This window comes from Pinus tabuliformis, chromosome 1_1, assembly GCF_031772625.1.
Source record: "Pinus tabuliformis cultivar Carrire ecotype Pingquan chromosome 1_1, CPIR1, whole genome shotgun sequence".
Lineage (NCBI taxonomy): Eukaryota > Viridiplantae > Streptophyta > Pinopsida > Pinales > Pinaceae > Pinus > Pinus tabuliformis.
Window position 1 is genome coordinate 362,389,733 of NC_142297.1, and position 20,501 is coordinate 362,410,233.

Here is a 20,501-nt window from a genome sequence, read left to right on the forward strand (position 1 = left end):
GTACCATAAAGCATTTGAAAGGCTCAGTAAATCGTTAATCCGCCTTGAAATACGTAGGTGCAGAAATTTGTTATGGAGATTATCAGCAGCAGCCTTTGAAGCCCACTTAAAACTTGCAGCAAAAATCAGAGAAGACCTTTGGACGGTCATAGATGCCTGCGCAGCACTTAAAGCAAACAAGGAAAAACAAACAGCGCAATCAAAACATAAAAACAAACTGCAGAAGCTGGAGTGGCTGCGAACACATAATAACGAAGGTACTGGGGAAGAAAACGCTGTACATAAATCCAAACTGAGGACCAAATCGAAAAATGGAAAAAACACATCAAACATGGACAGCGCTGTAACAGATGGTAGCTCTAGGATGGACAACAATGCGGAGACTAGTGATATACGCAGCAAAGAAAAGAGTGCCGAGACCAGAGACAATGAAAAACCACGCAGCAGCAATACATTGGACAACGCAGGTATTGAAAGGTCAAACATAGCAAACCGAATTTGCAGTGAATTAATATATAACCGAAGCCTGAACGATTCTGAGATTTGCAGCAATACCGGGACGGGTAAAAATAAAAATAATGAACCTTCAAGGGACAGCGTTGAAACCTCATGCAGCTCCAGCGTCAATCTACATAGCGACAACACCATTCAAAACATGCCATCAATCATCTCGTTTGAAGCTGCAAATTACAATAAGGTGAGCTTAAATAACAAGAACTTAACCAGCGCAGATTACAATTTAAATAAGAATAATAGAACTAGTAATGAGGATAAGCATAATTATTGTAAAACAAAAAATTTAGGTAAACGCAAGAACATATTAAATGATAGTAATGAGGTATTTAATAATATAAATAATACAAACATTACATCTAAAAATCACAATAAAACAACCAGCAACAACAAGGTTATAAATATTTCATCTTATGAGTTGAAAAAAGAAGAAATCGAAATCCTAGATAAAGGTCTCAATTTTGCCCTAGCCCCCAAGCAAATCCCTGTAGAGGAAATTATCTGTGGCCTTGAGGATGGAATCAAATCTCTAAAAGAAGAAGAAAAAGAACTGGTCAGACAAGAATGTGCAGTTATCCTTAAGAAAGCCAGACCGCCTAAAAAGAATCTGAACCAAGAGCAGCTCATAGCCCTAAAAAATCTAAGGAATAACAATGATATTGTCATTTTAAAAGCTGACAAGGGAGGTGCCACTGTTGTAATGAACCATGATGATTACATAAACAAAATGAAGGAACACTTATACAACAGTGGTAGCTACAAGAAACTAGAGAAAAACCCCATCTCCAAAATCACCAGACTAGTCAAGAAAGCCATAAAAGAAACTAATCTAGATGATAAACTGAAAAAACAGCTTACCCCTGACAGTGAAATTACCCCTCGTATTTATGGAGCCCCCAAAATTCATAAAACAGATGTCCCCTTGAGACCTATAGTGAATACTATAGGATCTCCCACATACGAATTAGCAAAGTATGTCGCTAGAAAATTAGCTCCACTGGTTGGAAAAACCAGTTCTTACATAAAAGACTCCAGCCAATATGTGGAATTCATCAAAAATGCCAAGATAGATCCAGGTGATAAAATCGTCAGTTTTGATGTTGTGCAATTGTTCACTAAAATTCCATTAGATGAAGCAGTGCAAGTAGTGAAAGAAGTGGCGGACCCACAAACTGCTAGATTAGCTGAAATCTGTCTACGGTCCACCTTCTTCACCTTCCAAGGCGAGATTTTTGAGCAAACATCAGGAGTGGCTATGGGATCACCCCTTTCACCTATTGTAGCCAATCTCTTAATGGAAAAGTTTGAAAAGAAGGCTCTTGACACCTACCCTTTAAAACCTAAGTTTTGGCTCAGGTTTGTGGACGACACCAGTGTGGATTGGCCCCATGGAGAAGACGAACTTAAAAACTTCTTGAACCATCTCAATAGCATTTCCAAGGACATCAAATTTACAATGGAAATTGAGGAGAATAATTGCATCTCTTTCCTGGACATCCTCCTCATTAGAAACGAGGATGGTTCTATAGGTCACAAAGTGTTCAGGAAAAAGGCTCATACTGATAACTATCTCCACGCAGACTCCCACCACCACCCAGCCCAAAAAATGGGGGTTCTTCAAACCCTCTTCACCAGAGCCTGTAGAATTTCAGATGAGAACCATACTGATGAGGAAATCACCTACTTGAAAAAAGCTTTTTCCAAGCTAGGATACAATAAAAAAGACATCTTCAAAGTCATTCAAAAAGCCAAATCTGGCAATAATAATAACAAAACTAACAATTCCCCAGCAGCTAGCGCCTACGTACCTTATATCCATGGCGTAACTGACAAACTTGCCAAGATCCTCCTAAAAAGAATATAAAAACCTCATTCAAACCCTTGACAACTATTAGACAAAAAATGAAATCTGTGAAAGATAGCCCAGAATATCTTCAACAAAAAGATGTTTATATTATCAACTGTTCCTGTGGAGAACAATATATTGGGGAAACTGGTAGATCAGTTAGTATCAGGTTGAAAGAGCATAGTGCAGATATCCGTAGGGAAAGAACCCGGTCCTCAGCCTTGGCAGAACATGTAGGAAAGACAAACCATCATATATGCCTTGAAAACACAAAAGTCATTGCTAATGAAAGACATTATTTCAAGCGTAAAGTCCGAAAAGCTCTTGAGATTGTGAAACACCCTCATAACCTAAACAGGGATGGAGGCTTGGAAGTTAGTAGGAATTGGACCTTAATCGTCATGCCCTTAGATTGAGTTGCCCTCTTTGATCAAATCGGCTCCTCTCCTATCCTCAATAATCCTAGTATAATCCTCCAAAAAATATATAGATAAATAAATAATCTAAATTAGGGTAAAATTGCAATTAGTTAATACAAAATATTTATGACAAATTTATTTAATAAATATAATATAATAAACAAATTAAACAATTCTCAAGCAATTATTAAGCAACTAATAAACATGTGCAATAAATAAAACTAATATATATAAAAAAAAAAAAAAAATTAAAAATTATAAGATTATAAAAATATTAATAATCATTCAACTCAAATAATTAATAAACAACCATAATAATTTACATGAACAATAGATAAAATAAAATTAATATATCAAATCATAATAAAAATAATAAATAAATATATAAACATAATATATAAATAAATAAACATAATATATAAATAAATAAACATAATCAAAGTAAAATCATAGGATAAATTAATTTATCAAACAGAATATAATAAATAACTTATTTCATATACATTTACTTAATACAAGTAATTAAATAACTATAATAATAAATTAATTAAAACAAAATCTTTAGGATAAATTAATTTATTAAATAGAATATAATAAACAATATTAAAACATAAACAATTCAATTCAAGCAATTAATAAACAACTATAATAAATTACATAAATAATAAATAAAATTAATATATCAGAAAATTATTATAATACATTAACAAACATTTAAGCTATCACAGCATTAATAATAAATTATCCTCCTTAATATATCAAATCATAATAAAAATAATAAATAAATATATAAACATAATATATAAATAAATAAAAATAATCAAAGTAAAATCATAGGATAAATTAATTTATCAAACAGAATATAATAAATAACTTATTTCATATACATTTACTTAATACAAGTAATTAAATAACTATAATAATAAATTAATTAAAACAAAATCTTTAGGATAAATTAATTTATTAAATAGAATATAATAAACAATATTAAAACATAAACAATTCAATTCAAGCAATTAATAAACAACTATAATAAATTACATAAATAATAAATAAAATTAATATATCAGAAAATTATTATAATACATTAACAAACATTTAAGCTATCACAGCATTAATAATAAATTATCCTCCTTAATATATCTATATATATATATGAATAAACATAATAAAAAACTAAATCAGTTTGGTAAATTAATTTATTAAATAAAATATAATAAATAACTTATTACATAAACTATTTCACTTAAAACAATTAATAATAACTATAATAAATAACCAAGTATGCTAAAAATAAATAAATAAATAAATAAATAAATACATAATAAAATAAATTCTAGTTAATTCAAATCAGTAAGTTGGTCGGCTCACATACTTGACATCTCAACCTTAACCTTATTTATCACTGTTGGCTCTCTCTTTTGTAAATCAAGTCCTGATGATAAGTCTTGGTCTAGACTCGAAACGTCGACAAAGCAAAAATGAAAACTGTGGAATATCCGAGTGAAAATACTAAAAAACCTAACCACAGAAATCTACAATCCAACATGTAAACCAATTTTTTAAATCATAGCATATCATATCAAGAACAACTTTCAAAAAATCTGTTCAATTGTCACAGGTTCATTTGAGAGATTAGAAAAATGTATGTAATTTATTTATTTAAAAAAAAATCCTATTATTTTGAGTGGTTTTCTTATATATTAATGAATTTAGCTAGGAGTATATAATTGTTCAGTCATATTTGCAGTCATACCATTTTTAGTAAGTTATACAATTTTAGTTTTATAAGTTTTAATGGTTTTAAATGTATATTTAATGAATTGAAAGAATAAAATAATCACATCAAACTTGTAACATTAACTAATTTTCCTAAATATATATTATATAAAACAAATATATAAAATGAAATAAAAATACTCTAGAAAGAGTGAGAACAGGAATCTATTCCTAGCTACCAATCTAGTACAAAAATAACATCGGGTAACAACATTTACCTGCTATCCTGAAGTCACTCGAGATAATCAAATTGCATAATTTTCACTGATACATTCGATTAGTATAAAAGTTTGACTATTATAAAAGCATTATAATAATGGAAATTTCCGGCACAAGTTTCTTCATAAACTACATTAATATTTTTGGTGCAGTAAGAGCACGCTAAAACATTCTGTTATTAAAAAACATTATGCTACTGGATATTTCCGGCTGAAGTTTCTTGGATGACTTCATAGGCTAAATTAATATTTTGGTGCAGTCAAAGCACGCTCATGCATTCAGTTATTAAAAAAAACATTATTCTGCTGGATATTTCCGGCTGAAGTTTCTTCATTAACTTCATAAACCTCATTAATATTTTGTTGCGTTCGGAGAAGATGCCCCAGGTTAGAGTGCCCGGTAGACAACCCCAGATGGCAATTGTCTAAATCCAACTTACAGCGAATAACATAGGCCCAGTTCGCAATGGCCTAGATTCATCTTACAGTGCAGAGCGCAACTTACAATACCTAACAGATAGCATACTCGAGATTGGTGAATAGAAACGATGCAAGTTGTATTCAGGTTGGCCCAAACGTGTTGGATTCGTATACACAACCAAACTACCGAATTTAAAAATGTATTAAAATTATGATAGAGTTCCAGTTTACTGTTCCCTAATCTTGCTTTTCTCCACTTTAGGGAATTGATTATGGTCAATCAACCAATAGAACGCAGGACACAATGGGATCAAGTGATGACAAGGATGACACTCACAGCCACCTTGATATTTTGAGGAAAGCGCGCAGAAGGAGGGAGATGGTAGGAAGACAGATTTGCCGATCTCTTCTGCTCCCTATAAATTGAGAGCATCCTGCACTTCATTGTATCATAGAGTGAGAAGGAGATAAGTAATTGATATCTGAGTTTTCATCTTCATTTATATCTGAGTTTCAATTATACCTGCTCTCATGGCTTCTACACGCTGTTTGTCTGTTATATATCTTCTGATGATAGTACTGGCTGTTCCGGTAAGAAGCTACTTGCATCTACCTGCTTATCAATACAACTCTTTCTTCTCTGAAGGGATGTTGTCCTGTGATACTTATTTTCACATCTGTTACTTGGAAATTTTGTTAAAATTATCTGATTGGCCTTGAAGATGAACTCATAGCTGATAATTATTGTGTCTGCAGATGTATTCCGAAGCTATTGATATTGGAGCTTTAACAGAACTTGGGTGAATACAGCTTGAGTGGGCCTAATGGTTAAGAGCATGTGTTTCCTCTTAAGAGGTCACAGGTTCAAAACCAGAGGGGTAGAGTATGTATGCCTTCGTAGACTTAGCAGTCAAATCGCTGTGCGGAGGTGGGTCCCTTGTCCTACAAACAAGGGGTCTCATACACCAATTTGGTGTCTGGCTTGGCTGTGACCTTAAAAATGGATATTATTCATAGACGTAGTTAGGAGGCCCGGCTTTTACACATATATAACCATCTCTTTTTTTCCCGATTCCAGCTGCAAACACATGCAATGAATAGGAGGCTTCTGCAGACCATCGGTAAATGCTCTGAAAGGACATATGATATTATATTTTCTATAATTGTTGAATCAACTGCTGGAACTGTTTCTTGTGAATTCGAAGCTTAGCTTAGGCATCAATTTATTGTTATCGCCGCTAATGCTGCTTCAACATTTTCTACCTATATTGCTGATGATTTAAGCTTTCTTGTGGATTCACAACTTGTCTTTTAGGTTATTCGTTGTTTCTATTGCTTCTGTTACTAAGGTGGTTTTTCAAATTCAATGCTCATAGCCATTGCTTATCTTTGATATCCTCTGTACTTGTTGCTTCGGTTGTTTTCAACTCCTCTGGTGAACTCGAAAGCTCGTTTTAGGCCTTTGTTATTTGCTGTTGATGCTGTTATTGCTTTGTACATTCTCTAGTGAAGTCGAGGTTCATCTTAGGCGTTTGTTGTCGTTACTTTTACTTGTGAATCACAAGTCCATCTTCAGTGTTTAATCTCGCTGTTATTGTTCTTGATGTTTTAGCTATTTGGTGTGAATTCCAGGCACATCATTAGTTTATTGGTGGTGTTATTGTTTGTTTCTTGTTTTAGTTTTTTCTTATGAATTCAACGCTCATCCTTCGCATCACTAACTGTTTCCTGAATCGGTCAACCCAGATTGTAATGCCGCCTGCGGAGAAAGATGCAAAGAAGCATCCCGCCAGAATGTATGTTTAAGAGCTTGTGGTACATGCTGTGCCCAATGCAACTGTGTTCCTCCTGGTACATATGGAAACCAGGATCTCTGCGCATGTTATGCCAACATGAAGACACATGACAACAAACCTAAGTGCCCTTGAGTATGCTATATCCAGTACTGTAATTTTGAGGTTGTCAGGACTTCAGACATATATAGTTTACCAAGCATGTATATATAGCTAAATAATATGCAGTTGCAATGGATCCTTAGAAAGCTTATTATCAATGTGTCTACAGTTGTATCCAGAATATTTCATGAATAACCGCTTAACAATGTTGGTTAGGTTACTACAAGTTCAGCCAAGGCTGTATCTGGAAAGATATATGTAAGTGTGGTTAACATCATGAATGTCATAACATTATTTGTATTGTGAAAAACAATGTTGGTTAAATGTTACTGGAAGAGAATGCCTTGATATGTATAATCACCTGTAAAACTCCAAAACTATTTATGATCTTGTCGGCCGTCTATATATGATCTTGTGGGCAGTTTATATGTTCTATGGTTGGAGAGAGTTTAGAATGTTTATGGTTGCATATGTTTTTTTCTATAATTACCTCACTCGACTATCTTTTCAGCATTAATGTCCCCAGTGTAACTTCTACAATTCTTTACATCTTAGCACATGTAATCTTGACATCTTAGCAGGGATTTTCATAAGAATTTGTTTGCACTAGTATAAAAAATATCATTTCAAGTATTTATAATAAACTAGGTAGGTAAAATAAATTTGAAATATGAAACATATATTTTGGATAGAGGGTTTTCAAAAACATTAATACTTAAAAATAATAATACTGAAAATATATATTGGATATAAAATTTATGTTATTTAAATTTTTTTGAAAGGATGATCAAAGTGCTATGTTGTAGGTAGAAAATCATCCATACGATGAGAGTTGTAAAATGATTTTTTGAGTAAACTAAAATTCTATTGTTTCTCTAAATTTATTTTTATATTCACCTTTATCAAATATGTTTATCTTTACAAACAAATTACTTATATATCTACATACATTTATAAAATGAGCGTAAATTACTTTATAAATTAAATTAAAATTGCATGAAAAATAGTAACATAAAAAGGGAACATTAAATTTGTTTTACCGTAATTCAAATTTATAACTTGATTGAAATGCATTCCTAATGACATGAAGTTTCCCAAACTCTAACTCGAGAAAAAAGGTGGACTTGAACTTGAAGCTTTTGATAAATAAAAAAATTCTCAACCAAGTTAGGTACTAATAAATTGATAGCAAATTAGCTAGAGTGGGAAGTTTTGAAGTTTTTACTTATAGCCAAAATTATTTCCCCTACATGTGAAAAGGGTGTGACCTGTTTGTATATAAAATCAATTGAAATTTCAAAACCAAAATCCTGAAAACTCAACAACAATGAGGTTGAATTTTTGCTAGGTTACCTACAAAATGAAAACTTTATCTCTATTTCTAAGTTGTTGAGATTGCATAAAACATACAATGAATATATTACACTCATTTTTTTGTTTTTTGTCCTAATTTTTTGATATTGTCTATCACACATAAAGACAACACATGTATTTTGATATTGAGTATAACACATAAAAACAACACATGTAGACAAGAACAAGTAGGAAAATTGGAATGAAAATAGAAAATTAAAATGTCAACTTTCTAAAAAAATAACATTTATAGTCTATAATTCTAAATATAACAAATAAGGTTCTATTTTGGGAAAAGAAACATTTTCAAGTAAAATGGAAAGCATTTCTAATTGAAAATATCATTTCAAATGCAATGGAATAGTATACTTGAACAAAATGTATTTAATTAACAGCGCCAAGAAATGTAGTAGTAGATGTTTTAAGATATAGATCAACAGTGGGGACAACTCTTCAAATGAGACTTGATACCATGTTCTTAAAAATTGAGTATTTCACAGTGCACAAGCACCTTAAGTAATCACTAAAAAATCCACATCAAGGATCATAGTGCTAGTGCTTGTACTTGATTAAAACCCTCCACCTTAAGTAACCACTAAAAAATCCACATCAAGTGTCATATTGCTAGTGCTTATACATGATTAAAACCCTCTACCAGTGAAATAATCCATAGCCCAGACCAACATAGCAACATAGTGAAATTTATTAATGAAAAATAGAATAAATTACATAAAAGATTTTTTAATAATTAATTCTAAGAATATGACCATCCATACTCTTTAACTAAAAATAGTGAAGTAATCTAATATTAATTCATAGTAGTGGTTATCACTTTGGGAAAAAATGAGTCACCCTTTATTCTATATGTAAAACATATTGTGACTATGGACTTTCATAACTACATATGCATATTAAAAACACAAACTAATAAACCTACTTTTGCCTAAACTTGGATTTAATCACATTAATTTTAAATAACTCTTAAAGAGCTAAATATCTTAATTTTTGAAATACTGACTCATATGTAAATATGTTATTTTCAGCCATAGATGCATTGAGAGATTTGTGGAGTGTTTAATGAAATTGTGGAATGATTTTTGTGAAATGATTTATGAAAATGATTGAAAGACTATAAGATATAACCGAGTAAAATTATTTTGCTCTCACATTTGTTTATTGCTGGTGTGTTTTCTTTCATTGGTATTATAGCAATTGTTTCAAACCAAGCATCAGAACGTTTGTCATATCTGTGAGAACCTGCGCCTAACGTTGTTCTTGGGGTTGCGTGCACTGATCATCTGGCCGGTAAGCATTGGACGCCACATTGGAGCAAGAATGAAGTTTTTTTTGGTGGATGGTGTGTGTGGAGCAGGAAACCAAAAGTCATCAGTGTGGAGTAGGAGCAGAGCTTAATGCATAGAGCTTTCCTGCATTGCCTATGAGACCATCATGTGAATGACTGTGGGTGCAATATTTGACCATGAGAAACATCTTCGTGTGGAGCCTTGCCTGTAGACTTGAAAGTTGAAAACAAGAGGCGTAAATGGTATGCATATTGCTTTTTTATGCATTAAATAATACATACGAAAAGGAGAAATAGATTAAAGTTTCACGTGGAGTTTTTAAAGCCATCCTTTACATTAAAGGAAGCTTAGGAGAGAGAATTAGTGGAGAAGAAGCTTCGGAGAGAGAATTAGTGGACTCTTCTTTTCAGGCCCATTTTAATGAGAGGAATTTTTTAAATGAATTTTAATTTCTAATCTTTTTTATGTTGGTAAAATGTGCGAAACATTTTTTAAAGATATTTTATTTATTTTTCTTTACCAGTGGTGTAAAGAAATTTATATTACATTTTTTCTAAAAGATAGTGTATTTATTGAGAAAATATATTAAAAGAGAGTTTTGAAGGAGTTTTGTTTAAGCTTTAATAGAATTGAGCTTCTTAGCTCTTGGATGTACTCAAACATTAATAAAACACATATTTTGTGGTACTCAAATATTAATAAAATAAATATTTTTTTGGTGGTGGTTGAGTTTTATTTTTTGGGAATGCATTGTGTTCTTTTGTGCATTTTATCTCTTTTTCTCTCTCTTTTACTTTGCTCATAGTGCCAAGCAATATTGTATTGCCTAAACTTGTTAGCATAACCTACTTTGATTGGAGCAAACACATGCAACCTATATTCATCGCTAAAGATTTAGGGGAGCTTGTAACTTATAGATATACTATGCCTTCACTTGATGAATTCAAAGAAATAAGTGATAATGATATGACATATCTTAAGAAATAAGTGATAATGATAAAACATATCTTAAGGCAATTGAAGAATCAATTTTTACATTAGGCTTTTTATACTACAACTTTTCCAAGGCCTCCTCCTTGGCTTGTAACCGACGCTACAAACTTTTTTCCTCCTCCTCTTTCTTTTGTAGAAGTCTCCTTCGTTCCATATTCTATGCCTGAATTATTTCGTTAATCTCTTCAGTTTATTGGAGTCATGCGACATTTGGTTTCCTCCTCATTTTTGGCACAACATCTGTTGAAATATTTGTCTCATCGCCCAAATTAGAACCTATGTCAATAGGTCCATCTTATACAATCCCAAGTGCTCCAATATTCATATCATTATCTGAGTCTAATCCCAGGTGAATTGGTCCAACACCTGTAAATCTTGCAGTTGTGATCTTCTCATCGTCCTCTCATTCAAACTCTTGGTCTTGTTGCACAGTTGAAAGTATCATTTTCTTCTTCTTTTTGTAGTTCCTCTTAGGCTTCAATTCTAGATTCAATTTCCACCACTGATCCAACAGCCCACGCTCACCATGCTCCCATATCTCCTGATGCCCTCAGCCAAGCAATCCAGCCATCTATCCCCTTAATCCTACGACCAGTCTCGCTCTGCCATCCGACTATTCCACCCACTGTGCAGTCCACGTACCTTAACCATTCCATGCTCTCAAAAGGATGAAGGTGACCAATTTTCAATACCAGGTGCATTTCCTCTTCAACAACCACCTTCAACAGACATTATGGCTAAGAAAGAAAAGGACAGAGCCCGAGCAGGTGAATGCATTAAATAGTTATGGAACTTCATTCTGCACGACACTCCACCCGTCCGAGAGGACAACAGAGAGCAGGAAAAAATCACATTCATCCACCACAGCAAGAAAATGCACTCAGAAGCTCCATCCGGTAGTTAAAGCAGTCGGTGGTCAATTATGACCCCTCCATACTTAGAATGGCCAAGTACCTTTGTATTTTAACAATATATATACCCACAAACAAGATGTAATCAGGGTTGATGGTTGATGTTTTGATCTAAGGTTGAACTTCTGGAGACTGTAAGTTCTTTGATACTTGCAACGTCTCGTCTTCATTTTCAGCTAATACAAGATTCTTTTACTGTTAATTTCTCACTTTCCATTTCTAGTCTATTCCACGCTATGCTTGATATGTTGTTTTCTTGATGTTTGGCATTAGAGGAGCTGTCATCCTATCTCTATGTTAAAGTCTTGTATGTATCAGTCAATGAGTTATTTGAGTTTTTTTCACCTAGTGACAGAGAGCTGTCATCCTATCTGTACATTAGAGAATTAGATTTGCAGACCTCTTTACTAGTTGGAGCCAACCATCACAATGTCTTGTGCATCTGCTGGTGTGGGAAATATTCTCCATATTCACCCAATTCTTAAACTGTGAGTAATTGGTGGTCTAAAGCCTTGTAGTCTAGGGGTGTTCACGCATGTCTGGGGTAAGGAAGGTAGAAGTGGTTATCTGGCTTGAACAAGCATCATTCCTTCCATTCATCCATTTGCAACATTAAGTTAAATTTTTATGTTTCTGAGCATCTCTGAGCTACAACCTAGGAGAGTTTCCTGAGGTGATAACATTAATTGGTGCCATTGCCGGGGAGAGGAGATTGAAGCTCAGCTTCTTTGGGAGAACGACATAGTTCCAGCTTTGATGATAGACAAAGTCTAGACACATTTCTGGTTATAATCATCTATATGGCGACTCTACTGGAAGACCAACCTTTGGTGACTCCACATTACAGTCCTGGCTTAGTTTGTGAGGCATACTGGAAGAAATCCGTAGAAATCACCAGCTGATTCAGTGCCTGGCCCTGAGAAAATTGTTAAGCAGAGGAAAACATCACAAAAAGTAGCATTAGGGTCAGGTAAGCCCAAAATATTTGATGTGTCTCTGTAAGAGAAGATTATAGTTGAGAATTTACAGTTTGAAGATCTAGAGCCTAGCATTGTTAGTGAAGAAATACCTATAGAGATTCATAAAGCTCCTTGTGCATTTATTTCCCCTTTGGATCTCAGTCGAAAGAAAGCCTCCCATACATTCCATCATTTTCCTTCATTTTTGTCACCTATTTCATTGCTTCTTAGCATTCAATCTACCAGTATCCTTCCACCTACCCTAGCCATGCAGGCCAACAAGCACACAGAAAGATGGAAAGAATTATAGCTGCTAGGTATGGACCCCTAGTCTTGCCTATTCCTTTGAATGCCATGCCCGCAGGAGAGTATTAGAAATATATGCCTAAGTTTACTGGTATAGAGGGAGTAACAATTGAAGAACACCTTGAGTCTTTTTATAGTTATGTTAATAACCTAGATATCGGTGAAGATGATGTGTGGATGAGAGTATTTGTCCACAGCCTTGATGGAGAAGCTAGAAAGTGGTTCAGAGAATTGACCCCAAGGACTATAGCAGACATTGAAGCCTTAGATGATGTATTTTTGAAGCACTGGGGAAATAAAAAAGACCTGTTGTATTACCATACTGAGTTTGGAAACCTCAAGAGAGAGAATGGGGAACCATTGCCCGCGTTTAATAAAAGATTTAACTGTATGTATAGTAAGATACCAGCTAAAGTGACGCCTACTGTTAGGGTCCCACCCTAACCCCCTTATTTATGTAATGGGATCACGTCATAGTCAAGAGTCAATAAAGCCCATAATAATATTTGTAAGTGGTTAACCCGCAATTAATGACGGGACAACGGTTAGTTGCAAATGCGCCGTAGTATTAGATAGATGGTATTAATAAAACCCACGGTATTGATTTGTGGTATTGCATGTATGAGTCATATATAAAGGATAGAGACTCCCTGCGAGGAGCATCATGTCATATTTTGTAATCGAGCTCTGCTCTATTGGAGGTTGCCCCCTCGAAGAGGCAAGTGAACATTACTCTCTGAATAATAAAATCATTGTTGTTTTGTGTTGTGGGTATCTTTTCTTCGCATATTCTGTATTTGGGTATCATTTTGCAGGTTAAGAGCATAACAAGTGGTATCAAAGCACTTTCCAGGGCCGGTGGGATCTCCATTTCTTAGCAATTTTTTTTTTGGCTAGTGACGCGTTCCTGCATCTTTAAACCACGGGACCTATCGTTGAGCGCATAAACCTGCGGATTTGGGGAGGCATGCATACAGGAAATACAAGAGGTGGTCACATCTGTTGGACTCCCTTGTAACCTGTGTGGGTACCCCTTTGAGTAGTAGTGCATTAGACAAAACCGCGCATGGACTGTCTTCCACGTACCCTCTGGGTATATCGGAAGCCCCCCTAGGCTCCCTTGAAACCTCGCCATAGATAAACCGTCGGTCGTCTTGCGGCTACAGTACACCGAGAACAGCACTCGGAGAGATTACTCGCCCGTACGATAGGGTAGTCGGGTTGTACGGCTAAGGGTACGGTCGATCCTCCTTAGTTAGAGCCCTGAAACATTGTGCCGAGTACTACTGCCAGACCCTTATGTATATTGCGATCTGTAGCACCTGACACTCCTCAAGACCATAGTTCCCTTTTCTATCGGGGGATCACACATCATCTCTTCCAGATCCGCTGGTGCAAAGGGGTGCAGCAACAACAGACATCAGTCCCACAGTCTCGAGTTCGCAGATCAGCCATTCTGATCTATTAGATCCATCAGATCAGCAGCAGCAGTCTGTTCTGCCGCCCAGAGCTATCCGATCGACCATTCAGATCTCTTAGATCCACCAGATTGGAGTCGTGGTGAAGGGTTCCTATACCGGGGTATAATTTTCGTAGGGATTTTGGCCGCATTAACATTTTGAGGATTTTGCGACTGCAGTATTGATAAGGAAGGAGTAAAACTCCGTTAGGAATTTTCATAAAAAAGAAAAAAAGAAAAAAAAAGAAAGAGTCTGAGATCTTCCGGGGTCCTTACTGGTGATCTAGCCCATCAGAATCAGGACGATGAGCTGAGCACGGTGGTACCATTCAATTATTAGTGAAAATTTTTTAGGCGGTCCCAATTTTTCATGAGGTTCGTGTATGGTAGAAACTAGAGCTCAAGCGATGGCCAATGAAAGGATGGACAAACTTGAAGAATCCATGCAAACCCTCCACATTCAGCTTAGTGGACTATGTAGCATGGTCGAGAACATAATCCTGAAGGGCAAGGAGCAAGCCACGAGGAGGCGTATAATGGCAATGGACACAATGAGGGTGAGTCTAGCCACTCTCCTCATGTGTGGCACACCCACCAACAACCCAGTCAGCGAACTCCCAAGTTGGATATGCATAAATTTGATGGTTCTCATCCGTTAGCATGGATAGCACAAATGGAGCAGTATTTCAATCTGAATCGCATCTTAGATGATGCGACTCAGCTTATGGTGGGGAGCATGTACTTGGAAAATGAAAGGTGGCAATGGTGGGAATGGCATCAACGTTACAATGGACCTTTTAGGACTTGGACCAAATTTACAAAAGCTCTTCAAGACCGCTTTGACCAGGAATTTTCTTTTTTGGGTCGTCTTAATAAGCTCTGACAGACTGGTACAGTGGATGAATATATTACAGCTTTTGAAGCCTCAGCCTTCCGCACTTGGGGTCTCTCAGATGCGCTCTACACGAAATGTTTTATCAACAGTCTTAAAGAAGCCATCAAAGCTCAAGTCCTACTGCACCACCCTCCCACATGGACGGAGGCTTGCAAGGTAGCTCGTAACGTGGAACGTGCATTAGCAGCCCAATACAGTCACCCAAATTTCTCCACTAAAGGTCGCCCCCCACAGGCTCACAACATGACTCAAACACTTAAGGTCCAAAAGATGTCACCTGCGGAAATGGCCGAAAGAAGAAAGCAAGGACTATGTTACTACTGTGATGAAAAATACTCCCCAAGTCATAAATGCAAGGAGCCCAAATTTTTTCAAATTGATGTCATTGACTACAACTCAACAGAGGAAGATCCACCACTTGAGGAACATGAGGCGCTAGAAGAAGACAACCAAAAGGACAATGTCTCTGATGAACCAGTTATTTCGCTGCATGCGTTGGTAAGGATTTCTTCCCCTCAAACTCTCAAAATTAGAGGTTTTATTAAACATCGCCCAGTAGTAGTCTTGATTGATAGTGGAAGTACACATAATTTCATCCATCAAAAAGTTGCAGAAGCAGTGCATTGTTTTGTACAAGCAGTTTCTAACTTCCAAGTCCAAATTGTGGATGGGGGCACAATGAAATGTGAAGGCCACTGTGAAAATGTCAAACTTCAAATGGAGAATTATCAGTTGAAAACCCACATGTTTGCCATACACATGGGGGGTTGCGACATTGTCCTCAGCGCTGAATGGCTCAGCACTCTTGGGCCAATCACAATGGATTTCTAGGAGTTATATATGAGTTTTAAACATAACAACTACACACATACCCTCCGTGGACTCCAGGCGGGAGTCCCCTCTATCATCAGCTCGCATAGGATGGAAAAATTGTTTAAAAAGGGAAATCATGGAGTTGTAGCTCAATTTAATGCCATCTAGGCAGTCAAAACAAAATCTCTACCAATTCATCTTGAGATGCAACAGCGTTTAAATAACCATTTTTCGGTCTTTGACAAGCCTCATGAGCTTCCACCCTCGCGAGGGGAACATGATCATAGCATCACCTTGGTTCCAGGGGCCCAACCCTAAAATGTGCGCCCATACAGATATCCGTTCACGCAAAAGAATGAAATAGAAAAAATAATCAAGGAACTTTTGGAAGCAGGTGTCATTCGTCCCAGCATTAGTCCTTATTCATCTCCAGTGGTCATGGTGCTCAAGAAAGATGGGGAGTGGCGGATGTGTCCCGACTTCATGGCCCTCAATAAGTTGATAGTCAAAGATAAATTTCCCATCCCGGTGGTTGACGATTTGCTGGATGAACTCAATGGGGCTCAATTCTTCACTAAGCTGGATCTTCGCTCACGCTACCACCAAATTCGCGTGAAGGAAGTTGACATTCTCAAGACTGCTTTGAGAACTCATGAAGGCCATTATGAGTTCCTGGTCATGCCATTTGGTATTTGTAATGCCCCCTCTACTTTTCAGAGCCTTATGAACCACATTCTTAAACCATATCTCAGGAAATTTGTCCTTGTCTTCTTCGATGACATCCTCATCTATAGTTGCACTTGGGCTGCACATCTTCAGCATGTAGATCTGCTCTTGCAACTGCTCCGCAAGCATAAATTATTTGTCAAGATGTCCAAGTGTTCGTTTGGCATGGAAGAAGTTGAGTATTTGGGCCACATTGTGGGGCGTGAAGGTGTCAAGGTGGACCCCAAAAAGATCCAGACAATGCAGGAATGGCCTCAACCTAAGACCTTGAAGAGCTTGAGAGGATTTTTGGGTCTCACAGGCTATTATCATAAATTTGTCCGCAACTATGGTCGCATAGCAAAGCCCCTCACTCAACTCCTAAAGAAAAATTCATTCTTCTGGAATGAGGAAGCACAACAGGCATTTACAGCTCTAAAAAATGCAATGTGTTCCACTCCAGTCTTAGCACTACCTGACTTCACCAAATCTTTTGTCATTGAATGTGATGCTTCAGGTACAGGTGTTGGGGTGGTCTGAATGCAGGAAGGGCGACCTTTGGCCTTCACAAGCCAACAACTAAGTGGGAGGAATCTGGGCCAATCTACCTACAAGAAGGAAATGATGGCCATCTTACATGCAGTCGAGACCTGGCGACCTTACTTATTGGGGCGACGTTTCCAAATCTGCATAGATCATCACAGCCTTAAATATTTTTTGGAGCAACGCCTATCCTCCCCACAACAAAATAAATGGCTCGCCAAAATGCTGGGATATGATTATGAGATCATTTACAAGAAAGGGAAAGACAATAGTGTAGCAGATGCATTATCTCGCCAATTTGAGGAGGAATGTACTCTGCTAGCAATGTCCCTCCCCATTCCAGAATGGATTGAAGAGGCTCGCAGGGAATGGTTTTCACACCCAGGGCTCTCCCAACTCATTTCTCAATTGCAGGTAGATCCAAATTCCACCAAGGGCTACTCATGGCATGATGATATTCTTTGCTACAGGGACAGAGTCGTAATATCACCAACATCCACCCTCAAAAGTCGCATTTTGGCAGAATGGCACTCATCTCCATTGCAGGACATTCGGGCTTTCAGAAGACGTATGCTAATACCACAAGATCATTTTTTTGGACAGGCATGAAAAATGACATCCTTACTTTCATAGCAAAATGCGATGTCTGTCAACGACACAAAGGGGAAACCGTCAACACACCAGGCACATTACAACCATTTCCCATTCCGACATCAATTTGGACAAAGGTTTCTATGGATTTCATTACAGGTCTTCCAAAGTTAGGGAACAAGTCAGTCATCATGGTGGTTGTGGACCGACTATTGAAGTATGCTCATTTCTGCGCCCTACCCCACCCGTTTACACCAACTTTGGTCGCTCAATCTTTCATGGATCAGATCTTCAAATTGCATGGCATGCCCACTTCTATTGTGTCCGATCGTGACCCGATCTTCACCAGTAATTTTTGGCAGGAACTCTTCAGGATACAAGGCACTCAACTAAAACTCAGTACTTCCTATCATCCGCAAACGGATGGTAAAACCGAAGCCCTCAACAAATGTCTAGAAACCTACCTTAGGTGTTTCACTTCAGAAAAGCAACACCTTTGGGTATAGTGGTTACCTCTGGCTGAATGGTGGTATAACACCAACTATCATGCCACCACCAAAATGACTCCCTATGAAGCAGTATATGGTCAACTCCCACCTTCCCCTACTTCTTATCTCAAGGGGTGCTCAAAAGCACAAGCAGTGGATCAACTCCTACAACACCGCGCAACCATGCTCGCCCATCTTAGAGAGAATCTTCATCAAGCTCAGAACCGCATGAAGCAACAGGTAGACCGGCATCACTCAGAGCGCCAATTTCAAGAAGGGGATTAGGTCTTTTTGAGGCTACAACCATATAAGAAAGCATCACTCAAAGACAAGGGTTGTCAGAAACTATCTCCGAAATTCTACGGACCATACCAAGTACTTCAACGCATTGGAGAAGTGGCTTACAAGTTGGCTTTGCCACCTACTGCAAAAATCCATCCAGTTTTCCATGTCTCGTGCCTCAAGAAAGTGATTGGGAACAATTGTAGAATTCAAACCAGTCTACCTGAATTGGACGAAGAAGGGTCAATTTGGATTCAACCCAAACAGGTCCTAGACACACGAGACAAGCACCTGCGCGGCCGCATGATTAAGGAAGTCCTCATCAAATGGAAAGACACCTCTTCAGAAGATGCAACTTGGGAACCAGCCACTATTCTTCAGTAGTTTCCGCAGCTTCAGCCTTGAGGACAAGGCTAGTCTTAGGGGGAGGGCATGTTAGGGTCCCACCCTAACCCCCTTATTTATTTAAGGAGATCACGTCATAGTCAAGAGTCAATAAAGCCCATAATAATATTTGTAAGTGGTTAACCCGTAATTAATGGAGGGACCACAGTTAGTTGCAAATGGGCCGTAGTATTAGATAGATGGTATTAATAAAACCCACGGTATTGATTCATGGTATTGCATGTATGAGTCATATATAAAGGATAGAGACTCCCTGCGAGGAGCATCGTGTCTTATTTTGTAATCGAGCTCTGCTCTATTGGAGGTTGCCCCCTCGAAGAGGCAAGTGAACATTACTCTCTGAATAATAAAATCATTGTTGTTCTGTGTTCTGGGTATCTTTTCTTCGCATATGCTGTATTTGGGTATCATTTTGCAGGTTAAGAGCATAACACCTACCCCCACCTCTGCCAAATTCACCTATTCCAATGCCTTTGACTCTAATTTTTGCCTACTATTGAGAGAAAGAAGATGTGCCACTCTAGCTGAAATGCAAGATGCAGCCCTAGAGGTGGTATATAATATCATGGCTGCAAAAAAGCTCAAAAGTCATGCTAATAGAAGAAGACAGAGAGGTGAGGCTTCTTCTTCCTCTGTTTCATCATCAGAGCCTAAGTTAGACAAAATGACTAAAATGATAGAGTCATTGGCTGCTGAGAGAGTCTGGGAAGACAAGGCTTCAAAACACATTTGCTCCAAGAAATCCAAATCCGTTCAGAAGAGAAAATGATCAATTGAATATCATCCGGAGGGGAAAAAAAGCAAATGAAGAACAAAATTTTAAAGCCCCTTTCCAAAACGTAGTCATGGAGGAGGAGCAGTTTACAGAAGAGGATGAAATTCATTGCATGGAAGATAAAGGCAGTGTTGCCTTTTTGACATTGGCTGCCTATGAAGAATCATTACTATAATACCAAACCAGTCAAAAGTGGGACAGACAGGCTGTTCTGCAGACTAATTAACAACAAAGATATAAGTTGATTTTAAGAGCAAATAATATCAAGGAGAATCCTACCCCAAGAGCTGCTATCCCGACAGAGCAATAGAACTTCAAACAGAAAAGACCAGCAACTGATCTAGTCATCCTCAAAGCACCAGTTTAAGAGGTAAGAGGTCCTGACAAGTCGCCTTCCCCTTTCAGCTTTGAGTCATAAGTCCAGAAGTTAAAAATATCTGTACCTCTGATAGAACTTGTAAAGAGTGAAGTGTTTAGAAAGCCTATCCTTCATTCTCTTGAACTAAAAGCCACACAAACCTCCACCGACTATGTCAATTTGGAAGATGATAAGCCTACAGTTGTGCTTAGCCCAATGACTAAACCTGCTGATGATGATTCCCCATAATTTTATGTCTCCTTCACCATTC

At 37.1% G+C, this 20,501-nt stretch overlaps 1 protein-coding gene across 1 annotated transcript; it reads left to right on the top strand.

The window, feature by feature from the left end:
* Positions 1-331: 331 nt before the first annotated feature.
* LOC149213102 (uncharacterized) lies at positions 332-2,377 on the top strand. Its single transcript, XM_089388924.1, has one exon. The coding sequence runs from the start codon at positions 332-334 to the stop codon at positions 2,375-2,377; it is 2,046 nt and encodes a 681-aa protein (XP_089245050.1).
* Positions 2,378-20,501: the final 18,124 nt, after the last annotated feature.